The sequence below is a fragment of the Mesoplodon mirus genome, assembly GCF_964341445.2.
Source record: "Mesoplodon mirus genome assembly, chromosome: 1".
In the NCBI taxonomy this organism is placed as follows: domain Eukaryota; kingdom Metazoa; phylum Chordata; class Mammalia; order Artiodactyla; family Ziphiidae; genus Mesoplodon; species Mesoplodon mirus.
The window spans coordinates 218,745,243-218,759,150 of record NC_138976.1 but is presented as its reverse complement, the minus strand read 5'-3'; the positions used below and the strand labels follow the sequence as shown (position 1 = coordinate 218,759,150).

The window sequence follows — 13,908 nt, the reverse complement described above, 5'->3', positions numbered from 1 at the left end:
CCATTCCTCCCCATAGCACATTTTTTTTAAAAGATGGATAGGTTTCCCAAGGCACCTTGTTGAGACGGTCCTATGATTTCCCTTTCGTTAGATCAATACAAAGTCATCCCTTAGTTCTGTGAAAATAGCTCTTTCACACATCTCTGCACACACAGTCACACACACGTATAAGACATTGGCAGCAGGTACTTTTAATTTGCTGGAAAATATTTCTAAGAAGTCAAACAGCTCCAGCCCAATGAGCATGCCCTCCGATTGGCTGGCCAGACCAGTTGAGGGACCTGATTGGTCCCTGATCCTGAGGACCGATAAGAACGGCTATAAAATCCCTGGGTGCAGCTCTTGGGCCCCCAGTTTGCAAAAGCCAGAGGTGCAAGAAGCAGCGACTGCAGCAGCAGCAGCGAAAGCGCCAGCAGAAGCAGCAACAGAAAATTCCTCATCAAATCCTCACCTAGGCTCTCAGTGTATCCAGATCCACATCTTCACTCAAGCCGGGAGAGGGAAAGAGGAAGGGGGGGGGAGGAAAAAAAAAAAAAAAAAACCCAACAACTTAGCGGAAACTTCTCAGAGAATGCTCCAAAACTCAGCAGTGCTTCTGGTGCTGGTGATCAGTGCTTCTGCAACCCATGAGGCGGAGCAGAATGATTCTGTGAGCCCCAGGAAAGCCCGGGTGGCAGCTCAGAACTCAGGTAAGCGGCAAACCCAGGACCGGTTTCTCCCCCAAAGAGCTGTCCTCATTTGCCTCTCGCTTTTGCAACTGTGTCTGTGACGGCTGATCTTGATAATAAATGTGCTTCATGCCTGATGGCAATAAACTGCCAGTGTAATCCAATAGCCTTAGGAAGTGGAGCTCCTTTGTTTAATAAATTGCATGCAACTAACGAAGAAGCTGGGCGCTCCGCTGAGGGTATTTCATTGCATAAGCCTAGCCTGATTGCCTGAAATCTGGCACGTACCCTCTTGGGGGGGAGGGGGCGGGGGGAAGACTTGAATGTTGGCATGCTTCAAAGCGCTCTCTATACTTTCCAGAAGCTGAAGCTGATCTTAAGGTGAGACGTGACTTGTCTGATGCTGTCCCTCTTTCTTTACCCTGAAGACCCTATAACTTGACTTCCCTGCCCCTCCAGAGAACACACAGAAAGCTCCCTGTGCAGACTGACTTACGGAACCATAGCCCTCCAGTCTGACAAATCCAGGGCAGATTCAGAGAAAACCCTACACATCCCACCCTCGACACTGTTCCGTCTGTCCCTCCCTGCTCTCTGGGGCTCCATTCAGTCTCCACGCAGCCCCGTGGCTAGACAGCCCCTCGAAAAAGAGTATCTGTGAAACGTAGCAGCTATTTCTCCAAGGGAGAGGTCTCACTCTAGCCCTGACTCCTTGAGCAGTTAATTGTGTATTATCTTGGTCTCTAAAGGAAGAGAGTCCTTAGGAAGCCGGCATTGACACCTCTGTCTTTGGACTTCGCTTGTCCAGCTTGCTCCCCTTCCATGACTGCTCCCTCTCCCCCAACTGTCAGCAAAGATGGGCTCGCAGGTGTCCAAATGCTGCAGACGCTGCTCCCCTCGGAAGAGCACAGGTCCCTGCCGAGAGGAGGGCTTTGCTTCACTTCCTTTTGTACTTAGTTGCTATAGAGATGCAGTGATTCACAATTCAAGCTTGCCAAAAACAATAGCAATCCTAATGCATATTAAAACTGCTTAAAGCAAAGTTATCATTTGAACCCGTGGAAATATATAATTAGGGAAATGACTTGTAACATCCCAGAGGCTGCGGGTGGTGGGAGGGGGAGGGGCCGCCTAACCGAACCGTGCTTTTGATCTCAGAGGAGACTCCTATGGTATGAAGGCTGCAGATCATTTCTCGCAGAGCTGCCTGCCAGAACACCCCTCTTCTGTAGGAGAGAAGTTACTTTTATGGAAGATCTTATCCAGAATGTAGAAAGCCTCGTGCAAGTTCTCTGCGGTTTTCTTCCAGTCTTGCACAAGTGTTGCCTTGGCCTGGTTATTCTACACCTGTGTTTCTCTCTTTTTTTTTTTTTAAAAAAAAAAAGGCTTTTAATATGACAGAGATTATGCATACCTCTAAGCACTGTCCTATAGTGGGGGGTTGGGATGAAACATGAACGGATCAGATTTCTTTCTGCCAATAGGAAGGTAAGTTAAAAGCCCTAAATCAGAAGGGTCTCCTAGTGGACTCCTGGCAAATTCTTCTCTGCCATTTAGACCAAAATTCCATCCTTATGACTCTGGAGTGTATTTTCTGGAAGCCAAATGGATTCCCTTCTCCTTCCTCCTCCTAAACTTGACCACCTACCACTACCATCTACCTTCCCATGATTTCAGCCTTTAAGGGGTGCCCTTGGATTCTGCAGAGCTGCTTTAAGCACTGGGCATGCCTCCTACTCCAACCTTACTTTTCCAGCCACCAGAACTGTGTGTGATGGTGAGACCAAGAGAGTGTATCTCCGAGGGAAAACTCACTCCCTTCCTCCATGTTCTCTGGTTCTTATAAGCAAAAGGGATCTGTCTGTCCCCTCTATTCCTCACTCCCACCCCGCTCGGAATGGGTCTATCTACTGGCCCCATCACAGACTTCTAGGATAAGTTCTTCTGACCCCTTTTCCTTGAATTTTGCCTCCACATCAGCTTGATCCCTCTAGACTGTCCTCACCGTCTGACCCAGATTGCATGGATTTGTCTCTTTCAGCTGAAGTGGTTCGCTGCCTCAACAGCGCTCTGCAGGTTGGCTGTGGAGCGTTTGCATGCCTGGAAAACTCCACCTGTGACACAGATGGGATGTACGACATCTGTAAATCCTTCTTGTACAGCGCTGCTAAATTTGACACTCAGGTAATAAGACCTTGACCCCTGCTCACAACTGGCTGCTTGTCTTTAACAGTGTATGAGACTATTGTTCTTAGGAGCCGGGCTTGTAGGGAACCAACTCTGCTTCTCAGCCTCCCCAGTCTAAATTCTCATCTCCAACATGTGTACACACACACACACACACACACACACACACACACACACACTTTTGGCCAAGAAATAGGTTCTATATAAGCCACTCTCCACCCACTCTAATGCACAATTGTAACAGGCTGACAGAGGCTGTCTTCTAAGGGAGGGGTGATGAGCAGAAAATCTTTGCCTCTTCAAGAGGAAATAAAAATGTTCTTCTAACAAAGAAGTTCTTCTCACGAAGAGCCGGCATACTAGCTTGGGTTTTTTTTCGGTTTTTTTTTTTTACTAGCTTGTGATTTGAGTTATCAAGTCTCAATCCCAAGAATACAAAACCGTATTATGGCTATTTTTAGGCTGAAGGGTGGTTGTTTATGGTCCATCTCTTTTTCTCGTCTCATTTCATTTCTATGTAGCTCAATTCTCAAGGTAGTCTAAGGGAATAGGGACTTTTTAAAAAAATCCTGGTCGCAGGGTACAGTTCGCTTATTGCAAGGACATGCAGAGAGGGCCGTGAGACAGTGCCAGGGTGAGCCCCCTTAAGGTCCACATATCATAGGCCCTGTCCTCTCTTGTCAGCTCAAGCTAAATCTTGTCCTCCTCCCCCCCTTCCTCGTCAGGGAAAAGCATTTGTCAAAGAGAGCTTAAAGTGCATCGCCAACGGGGTCACCGCCAAGGTCTTCCTGGCCATTCGGAGGTGCTCCACTTTCCAGAGGATGATTGCCGAGGTGCAGGAGGAGTGCTACAGCAAGCTGAACGTGTGTAGTGTGGCCAAGCGGAACCCCGAAGCCATCACGGAAGTCGTCCAGCTCCCTAATCACTTCTCCAACAGGTACAAAATGAGTCCACTCGTGTGGCAGTTCGGGGGGAGGGGGAGTGGTTGGCCGGCAGAGCCAGACACAGAAGGAGTTAAATTGCCACGGTGATGCTCTTATTTTAGCTTGCAGTCTTCCCAGCTTTTGCAGGAAAAAAATATGTTTGTGATTGGTTGTGACAGCTTAAGCAGCCTGGATTTTTTTTTTCACTGTTATAGGAAAAGTCTCTCCATGCAGCTAATAGAAAACTTCATCTGCAGCATCCCTGGGTGCATTGTCCATTTCCTTCCATAAGCCTGAAGGGAATTGTGAAGTTTATGGTAACAAGATTCTGAGACATCAAATTGGGCTGAAATCATGACTAGGCACAGTACAATTGGCCATTATGAAAACCTTGGTCAAATGTCATAATGCAGAGTTTTAAAACTGCATATATTTGAGTCCATCCTAAGCCCAATCAGATATTTCACTGGGTAGCCCAGAGCGAACCATCTGACTTCGGTGGGACTCAAATTTCCTTTGTGAAAAGTGAAGTGGCTAGACTAGATGATTCCCATGGTCCCTTCCAGGTCTGTTATCCCATTTGTCTAGTCCAAGATTTCCTGGAATGATGTTCTGGTGACTCCCCAGATCACATTCTCATCTTAGTATTCTAAACTGATCCCAAGCCACTGAGCTAGTAATATCTGAGCATCGTGCCTTTCTGTGCCCTTGACTCACCGTCTTTACCAGCCAGGTACGAACATCTAAGACATGAGATGGCAGACATGCTCATTCCATGGCGTAGAAAGTTTCCTGGCAAGACCTGGGCTTCCCCATCTGTGGTCAAGTTCAGAAAGGTGCTGATGGGGCTAGCATGGAGGCATGGCAGGGGCAGTGCAGAACGGTCAAGTTCAGCCTACTGTGATGCCACTGACTTGACTCCTAGTCCTGAAGGGCTAGGATTCTTTGACTCTCCAGCCAAATCTGCACATATTCACAAAGATCAGACCTTACGTGTTATTCTGACCACAGGAGCGCTAACGCAGACTTACCTGATTAACTTCCTAGCCAGAGGCTGCCACCCTTCTTCAGATACTGGCAATAACCTAGTCCTTCTGGGGCTTACCAGTGGGTTAGTCATGTACATGCGTGCAACTGGAAAACGGGAAAAGTAGCTCCTCCTCGGGGAAAGGTTAAGGCCTCTGACGTGAAACGTCGTACATTTCTGATTCGCTCTTAACTACTGATCATTGTTCTTGAGAACCTCATGTCAGTTTACAAAAATCGTTTGTTCAGTCCTTGGAAGTGACTCTGTCATGGTGCTAACTGATGTTCTGAGAACAGGAAAATCAAATTCAGCATTTATCTCAAGCGCCCTGTCTCTTCAGTGTGTGTTTATGTGGTAGCTGGGGGGCAGGAATAGGTTAGCACAGTCATTATTATAAGGTTTGATCTTTAATGGTCCAGTGACAATTCATGATCTATAATACGGCATGTGGCCAGTTTTGAGACAACACTAGTATCTCTAATTCAACTGAGGTAGCATTTTCCATTATGAAGAGGAGGTCTTACAGGAAGGAGAATACAGATTCTGGACTGGTGATCCTAACCATCTAAGAGACTAGTAATAGGAGCTTTTAAGCAGGCCGCTGTTCTTTTCGATAGGTGCCTTGTTTTCACCACCTTTAGAAAGGGGTCACAGGAGTCTAGTTATCTCCCTTTATCATCTTAGAAGAATCATCCTGATTCAGGAAGGTCATCTCTTGAAGACTAGAATCCTCCATGCAGCTCTTAGCTTTCTCCAGTTACTTCGCTTGAACTGGCTGATGTTATTCCTGCTCAGAGCTAGAGGTTTCCGGTTCCATGTTGGGCTCGATTTGCTCTATTTAAGATCCTCACTCTTCTGACACATCCTGCTTTCCCAGCCTCTGTCCCACCACAGATACACACTACGTTGTGCCAGTTGGCAAAGAATTGTGAAAGGAAGTAGTTACAGGTTCATTCCACCTTCCTGTGACTTATCTAGCATGAGGTTTGGGCCTGGGAGAATCCAAAAGCCTGTGACTGGACCAGGAGCCAGCACAGGGAGGTTTTCCATGACAGAAATGCACTTAGAACACAAAGGATAGCTGGAGTGTCCCCCTGGCTGAATTTGTAAACTCTACTTTCAACCATGAGGGAAGCAGGCACGATTGATCAGGCAGGCTGGACGGCATGAGGCCTGAGAAGAAATTAAACCAATCCAGATCCAGATGGGAAAAGTGACAAAGCTTCCAACTCTCTAGGGCATGGATAGGGAACAGGAAACAGAAGAATAATATTGATCAAGGGAAACAAAGGACTATTTATAAACCTTCACACAGAACGTTCCTAGGCAGTATGTGTGTATTTGGGTAAGCATGGCTTAAAACAGTAGCTATGGAGAATATCTGATCTTATTCTTTACCAAGGAAAAAAGTCAGTGATGGAATTTTCAAAGGGGGAGGAAAGAAACATGCTTTAAAGGTTCCTTCCAGGCTGGGTGATCTGAACACTTAGCCCATTAAGTCTTGGGAGTACAACCCACCACCACTCCCCATAAAGATGAAGAAAGGCATCTTCTTAAATAGTTGTAACTCTTCCTGCCAAGGATGGGCCTTAAGCAGAGCTGAACTATTTTTTTGTTAAATTGAGAAGAAGCGTATATACTGAACCCCAGAAACATAAAATGTCATAGCTGGAAATGACCGTAAAGGTTATCTGGACTAACTGCCTCTTTTTACTGATTAGAGAACAGAGACCCAGAGAGAGGGGTGACCTGCTGAAGTTCACACAGCTAGTGAATGACAGAGTTGAGCCTAGAATTCACATGGCCCTGAGCCAGGCTATTTGATTTCCACTTCAAAAATGGCAGCCAGTCAAACCTGCAGATAAAATCCACAATCCAAAAATGGAATTCCAAGTAGAATGGAATAAATGCACCCCCTGGTGATCAACAATTAAATTTGTGTACATCTCTCACCAATAGCTATAGTAACATCAAGTCTTGGTCCAAGACAGTGATCAAGGACTACATGACAATTGCTAAGTCAACTTTCGCTGAAGACACAATCTCTTCAATAACCTCACTGACTGGCTTAGAGATAGGAAAGGTCTGTCTCATCAGCCCACACAACCCCAGAGGTCAATGCCATATTCTGGCCCTCAATAGAGAGGTGTGGGATTAATCTATTGCTTGCTCAGGCAAACGGTGTTGTCATCAAGGCAGCCTGATAGGTCTCCCACACTTGGAGGAGCCGCTACTGGAGCCATGGCTGTTATCTATTCCAAGGAGCTCTCTTAGCCTGCCCTTGCTGAGGTAACCAGCTCCATGGGAGAAGCTAAGGGTAGATTTGGGGGGAGTCGCTAAGAACAGTCAGGCTGGCAAGGGTCATCCTCAAGAAGCGCCAAGAACAGGTGGCCTATCGGGGCCGGCAGAGAAAGTAACAGTAAAGGTAGGCTCTCTCAGAGATGGAGAAGAGGTGTTTTGACAAAGTGGGGGCCAGAGGAACACGTCTGACCTTAAAGAGGTGAGGCGAGTTACAGAAGCTTAGTTTCCTTACTGGTGTTAGACTTCTTCATCCAGACTAGAGTTTTCAATGTTAATATAAGGAAAGATCATCCTCTCCAGCCCATTTGGAAGATCATTTGGTGTGAACAGTTCTTTCTTTCTAGAAGTGGAAGGGTTAACTTCTAAGTTATAAAGTCCTTAACTGAGGGGCAGGAAGATGAGGGGTCAGAAACCTTTTTCTCTAGGATCTAATCACCGTTTGAAATAGACAAAGAGATCCAGGGGACCCACATCCTAGCAGAGCCCAAGAGATGCCTGGGGATCTGTGTGGGTGTGTAGATGTCTGAAGCTGATGGTACAAAGTAGTTTATTCTCAGTTTTTCCAAAACCACTTTTCTCCCCATTTCCCCATCCAAGTGAGATCTGCTTTGACTCATGTGCTTTATAATTCCAAAGGGTTGGAAAATGTGTCTCTGTGCCAGGGAATCCCAGTTTTAACAACAGCTGGATATAATCCTCCCTCATGGGAGCCAGGACTATATCAGAGACCCAGACACATTTCTCCCTCCATCCCCAGCTTGGTTCTCCTCCCTCACAGAAGGGTGATGGCTTTGCTTCAGTGCCCACATTCCACTCTATTTACTGTACATCCTTGAAAGGACCTCTCTGGGGGGTTAAGTTATTCTGGAAAGATGTTTGATCCTGTGCTCTGTGAGGTGAGTTAAAAATAAACAGGTTTCTTTTCACGGAAGATCTTGTGGTCCGGCAGTCCTCGGGCTCCTCTGAGGAAAGGGTCTCTCCACATAAATGCTGCAGACCACCGTCATTAGGACAGTCGCTAATTAGTGAACACAGAGCTAATGGGTTCTGACATCTGCCACCTTGAAATGGACCAAATCCATCCCAATTCAAATTGGGAAATACCCGAAGTGTCTTCCCAAAGAATAGGACGAGTAATTTATATGCCTTAACTATTAGACAGTTTACTGATAAAAGGTCAATGACAAGGTTTAAGTGTGTTCTCTATGTCATAAAAGACTCCATCTTTTTTTGGGTAGTTTCCATGCTGTCTAAGCCATATGTACTGATTTTTCAAAAACCTACATCAAAGGGAGTATTACCTAGGACTATTTGCTGTACAACATGTACACAATTGTTTTCACATCTTCTTCACTGTCATCTTTCACATCTTCTTCACTGTCATCTTTCACATCTTCTTCACTGTCATTTTCACTGTCATCACATCTTCCACATGTGTGGAAACATGTCCTGTGACTGTTTAAAATGATTAAACCATAGTCTTCAGGAAAAAAAAATAGATTAGACAGTTTTATTCTTTCTGAGCCTAACAGTTAGCTGCAGCATTTTGGAGGCTTAAAGAACTTGCACCAAAGATGAAGGAAATTTATACCAAACACAAATTCTTTTGTAAAACTTACCAGAAGACCCACAGATAATTTTTTCTTTTGGGAATCATGACATTGGAAAGAACTCTATTTTGAAAGCTCCATTCCCTCAGGGGCCACAAAATAAATCAACAGAATGACAGTGTGCAGGCACCCCTAGGACATGGGCACATGAGGGATACAAAGAATAAGGACACATCTCCTGCCTTCAATAGGTTTACAGCCTAGTCAGGAAAACAAAACCATCAGTAAACCATCAAATGCTGACCTGTACGATGGTAACCCAATATCTATAAAACATCCCCAAAAAGGAGAGGGCAGCACAATCTAGAGCAGTGGGAGAAGGCTTCTTGAAACTACTGAAGCACAAACCACTAAGGATCACCAATCGTTCTATTTAAATATCCTTGTTGCCTGGCATTTGGCCCTCTGACTGCAATATACCTTTGCAAGAAGACTGAAAATCAGGTGAGACGACAGCCTTCAGAGAGGCTAGCCAAGTGTATGATAGGGAAATTAGATTGAGTAGAAAAATGCATGAGATACTGAAGACAGGGGTCTCCTTTAAAAATAGAAATTTAGGGACTTCCCTGGCAGTCCAGTGGTTAGGGCTCCACATTTCCACTGCAGGGGGCACGGGTTTGATCCCTGGTCAGGGAACTAAAATCCCACATGCCACTCGGCACGGCCAAAAAGAAAAAAAAAGATAGAAATTAATCAGAATATGCACACACACACACCTCCCACCAAGAAAAAGAAAAATCGCAAAGAGGCACCAAAATAACTGCAAATGATTGCATCCATGTGCAATGACTATTAAAACATAAGTGTGAGTGTTGGGTCACCTCATACATTTGACTCAGTCCTGCTTCGACCACTAGCCCACTGTATGACCTCAGACAAGTCACTTCAGCTCTCCCACCTTAGTTTCTTCTCTGTACAATGAAATGATGAAAGAGTCGTTAAATGGTCTCTGTGATCCCAGCTAGCTCCACAATTCTCTCTTTCTAAAACTTTTAGACATTGCCACGAGCCTACTATTCAAAGTATGATCTCAGTCTCCTGAGCTCTAAACGTGGACACAGAGCTGTCTTGCACTGGGTGGTAAATCCAGGCAGCGCAAGCTCTCACACGAAGAAGACACTGCCTGAAGGTTAGAAGCAAAAGCCACCTTCAGCTGAGGCAACTATTTGTGGGTGCTTGATCTGGCCATGCAGGACGGGTGTTGACTGGAGCCCGGATGAAAGCCTGGGTCTTGCCTTGCGCCCACTGAATGACCCTCTCTTTCCCAATGCAGATACTATAACAGACTCGTCCGAAGTCTACTGGAATGTGATGAAGACACCGTCAGCACAATCAGAGACAGCCTGATGGAGAAAATCGGACCCAACATGGCCAGCCTCTTTCACATCCTGCAGACAGACCACTGTGCCCACACACACCAGCGAGCTGACTTCAACAGGAGGCGTGCCAACGAGCCACAGAAGCTGAAAGTCCTCCTCAGGAGCCTCCGAGGTGAGGTGGCCTCTCCCTCCCTCATCAAACGCACCTCCCAAGAGAGTGCATAGCCGGGGAGAGGTATTCACAACCTCACCAAACTACGATCATTTTAAGGGTGTTCGCTCACCAACTTCGAGTGTACTGTGCCTGGTTTGATTTTTTTAAGTAGTTCCTATTTTCTATCCCCCCTTAAAAAAAATTGCATGAAACTAGGCTTCTGTAATCAATCTCTCAACATTCTTCGATGGCGGCATTCTCACCAACAGAACACGTGTGATCTTTCTGCCTCTCCTCAGGAGAAAGTGGCCTCTTTTACCACTTTCCTCTACCAGGTCTTTTCCCAGCTCCCCTCCAATGACTCTCAAACACAAAACATTCATGTAATTCCCCAGACTTTGTAATTTGAAGATGTGGAACCCTTTAGAATGGTTGCCCCAGTAGAGTTAGCTGGTAAGAAGCAACTTAATTTAAATGCATGTCTTAAAACGCTCATAAAGATGCTCAGTGGAATTCGTGTTATGAATCTGTGCTGGCCATGGACGAATATGAATGTCATATTTGAATTCTTGATCTCTCATGAGCTAGTGTCTTACGGTCTTGATCCTCAATGTCTAATTTCCTTCCCAACACATTTACCAAATTGCTCGAGCCTGGCTCTCCAACCAGACTTGGAGCCTGCATCTTCTTGCATCTAATGAAAAACAAAAAGCTAACATCTCTATGTACTGTAACTGCTCAGAGCTTTAAAAGTATCTTTAACAATTGTCTTAAATCCAGAGAATCTTAAGGTCTAACTGTGGAATATAAATAGGTGAAAACTAATGTACTGTACATAAATTCCAGAGGACTCTGCTTAAACAAAGCAGTATATAATAACTTTATTGCATATAGATTTAGTTTTGTAACTTAGCTTTATTTTTCTTTTCCTGGGAATGGAATAACTATCTCACTTCCAGATATCCACATAAATGCTCCTTGTGGCCTTTTTTATAACTAAGGGGGTAGAAGTAGTTTTATTCAACATCAAAACTTAAGATGGGCCTGTTATGAGATAGGAAAAACCAACAGGTTTATCTGAAGGACCCCAGGCAAGATGTTAATCTCCCAGCCCACCTCAACCCAGAGGCTACTCTTGACTTAGACCTATCCTGAAACAGCTCTGTCACATCCAACCGAGAATTACAGGGACCAAAAAGAGCATCCCTTTGGGCTTGGACCACTTAGGAGTGTGATAAGGCCTGCTATACCTTGGGAAGTGGCAGTTCTTGACTTTCTGCCTTTCATCAGTGCCTGGTACTCTGGCAGCCTGATGATGGGGTAGGAGGCTTTCCATTAACTCAATCAGGTATGAGTCAATCAGCCTTTGGGTCTTTAGTTTGGGGGACTTGGGGCTGAGGGGGTATAAATAACCCTGGGCTGTCCAGCCTTAATAGACTCCTCTTACATTTTTGTCCTGTAGCACGCTGCCTGCCAAAGTAGTCCTGGCAGCTGGGCCATCTCTGTAGGATTGCAAAAAAGAAAAAAGAAAAAAAAAATGAAAGAAAGAGGAAAAAAAGCGCTGGCGGTTTGATCATGTCTGCCGTGATGTTTACAAGATGGCAACCACCAAAGCCAAATGATTAACCTAGCTATGAACAACAGTAGTTTCTCAGGGTCACTGTCCTTGAACCCAACGGTCCCTTAGGAGCGTCACTGCCCACCAAAGGTCAATGTTGAGAGAGGGAGAGGGAGGAGGGCTAGGACTGTAAGCGCCACTCCAAACTTGCTTAGGTAGAAACCATTGGTGCTTGACTCTCACTAGGATAAACTCCAGATTTGCCCAAATTGAGTGTTAGGGATGCTGGTGGGAGGAGGGAGGGCACATCCCCAGAAAAACAAAAAGCAATACAACTTTACCACAAAGCCTTTAAAACCAGTAACGTGCTGCTCAAGGACCAAGAGCGAATGCAGCAGACCCAGCAGCAGCACAAGCGTGGCTGCCTTTGTCCCCACACAGCCTCTCAGCGTGCTGACATCAGATTGTTAAGAGCATTTTTATACTCAGAACTGTCCCATCCCCAGGTCCCCAAACATACGGACACTGCCTTAGCCTCTTGGAAATCAGGTAGATCATACTCTAAGTTGACTATCCCTCTCCCTCCCTCACCCATTCCTACCCTGCAGGCAAGGCTGGCTTCTCCAAACCAGAAAAGCTATTACAGTTTTGTGTGTTGTGTCCGTTTCTCAAACCCACTAAGCCAGGACCCCAATGCAACGAGTAGTTCATGAGTATTCCTAACAAAATTCTCTCTTACTTCCGTCCAGTGGATTCTCTTTGATTTGCTGTGACCTCTTCAAACCGTGGTACCCCCCCTCCTTTTCTCCCCACAATAATATTTATATATGTATCTATAATACATATATCTACACATATGGAAAGAAGCAGTTCTCACAATGTTGCTAGTTTTTTGCTTCTCTTCTTCCCATCCTGCTCCCTCCAAGTCCCCCTTAAACTTCCAAAGCTTTGTCTTGTGTTTGCTGCACAGAGTGATTCCGGGGCTGACCTAGACCAGTTTGCATGATTCTTCTCTTGTGATTTGGTTGCACTTTAGACATTTTTGTGCCATTATATTTGCATTATGTATTTATAATTTAAATGATATTTAGGTTTTTGGCTGAGTACTGGAATAAACAGTGAGCATATCTGGTATATGTCATTATTTATTGTTAAATTACATTTTTAAGCTCCATGTGCATATAAAGGTTATGAAACATATCATGGTAATGACAGATGCAAGTTATTTTATTTGCTTATTTTTATAATTAAAGATGCCATAGCATAATATGAAGCCTTTGGTGAATTCCTTCTAAGATAACAAAAAATAATAAAGTGTTACGTCTTACTGGGTTTTTTTCCCCCAATGTCTTTCATTGTTATTCGTTAAAAAACTTCTTGAATGAGACTTTCTGAACCTGAAGTTAATGGCTGATTGGTTTCTTTAAAGTCGCTAATGAAGTGCCAATGTGTAAATGAATATACTTTAAATGAACATTTTCCCAATGTCCTCAAAACCATTACCCTCACAGTAAAATTGCAACCCAAACTCCTTACAACGCTAGAAGAAGCTTTATGGTCTGGCTCTGCTCAGCTCTCCAGCCTCGAGACTCACCCTACTGTTCAGTGAACTCTACGCTCCATCCATGAAGGAGCTCTGGGAAGGACTGTTCACTCTCTCCCTTCCACACCTTTAATTACGCTGTTCTCACGTTCTAGAAGATGTTGCCCTCCACCCTTTGCCGAGAGGGGAAGCACCTTTGCTTGTTCACCAATGCATTCCCAGCACTGGAAAGAAAACCCAATTCGCAAGATACACTCAATACCTTAATGAATGATTTAGAAAGAGTCAGAAGAGGGGAAAAGACAATTGAATCAATGTGGGAAGGGAGGCAGATAGCTCTGTGGTGATAAAGATCCAGCTCCAGGGTCAGACTTCTGAAATTTGAATTCTGTCTCTGCATGATGTCAGACAAGTCACTTAATCTCAAAATATATCAGTTTCTTCCTCTGTAAAATGAGGATAGTGATAACTGTCCATGGGGCTGTTAGAGGAAGATAAAATAAGTGCTAACAACATGTTCAACACACCGTAATGTAATAAGTGTCAGCTATTATTACTATCATCACAGGTAGAGGGGACCTGAACAAAAGGAGGAGGTGGCCCATCTTGGAAAATGGG

The 13,908-nt window shown here is 44.9% G+C and overlaps 1 protein-coding gene across 1 annotated transcript; it reads left to right on the top strand.

Annotated features, from left to right (window-relative positions):
• The first annotated feature begins 390 nt into the window (after positions 1 to 390).
• Positions 391 to 12,881, top strand: STC1 (stanniocalcin 1). The gene is made up of 4 exons (XM_082634772.1): positions 391 to 689; positions 2,710 to 2,852; positions 3,581 to 3,792; positions 9,990 to 12,881. The coding sequence occupies exons 1-4, from the start codon at positions 572 to 574 to the stop codon at positions 10,258 to 10,260; spliced, it is 744 nt and encodes a 247-aa protein (XP_082490898.1). The 5' UTR covers positions 391 to 571; the 3' UTR covers positions 10,261 to 12,881.
• The last annotated feature ends 1,027 nt before the right edge of the window (positions 12,882 to 13,908 follow it).

Excerpts from the sequence above, each read along its gene's own strand:
- STC1 (XM_082634772.1), top strand. The coding sequence starts at position 572 with ATGCTCCAAAACTCAGCAGTGCTTCTGGTGCTGGTGATCAGTGCTTCT. Across the intron at positions 690-2,709 it reads GGTGGCAGCTCAGAACTCAG|CTGAAGTGGTTCGCTGCCTC; the intron begins GTAAGCGGCAAA and ends TGTCTCTTTCAG. Across the intron at positions 3,793-9,989 it reads CCTAATCACTTCTCCAACAG|ATACTATAACAGACTCGTCC; the intron begins GTACAAAATGAG and ends TTCCCAATGCAG.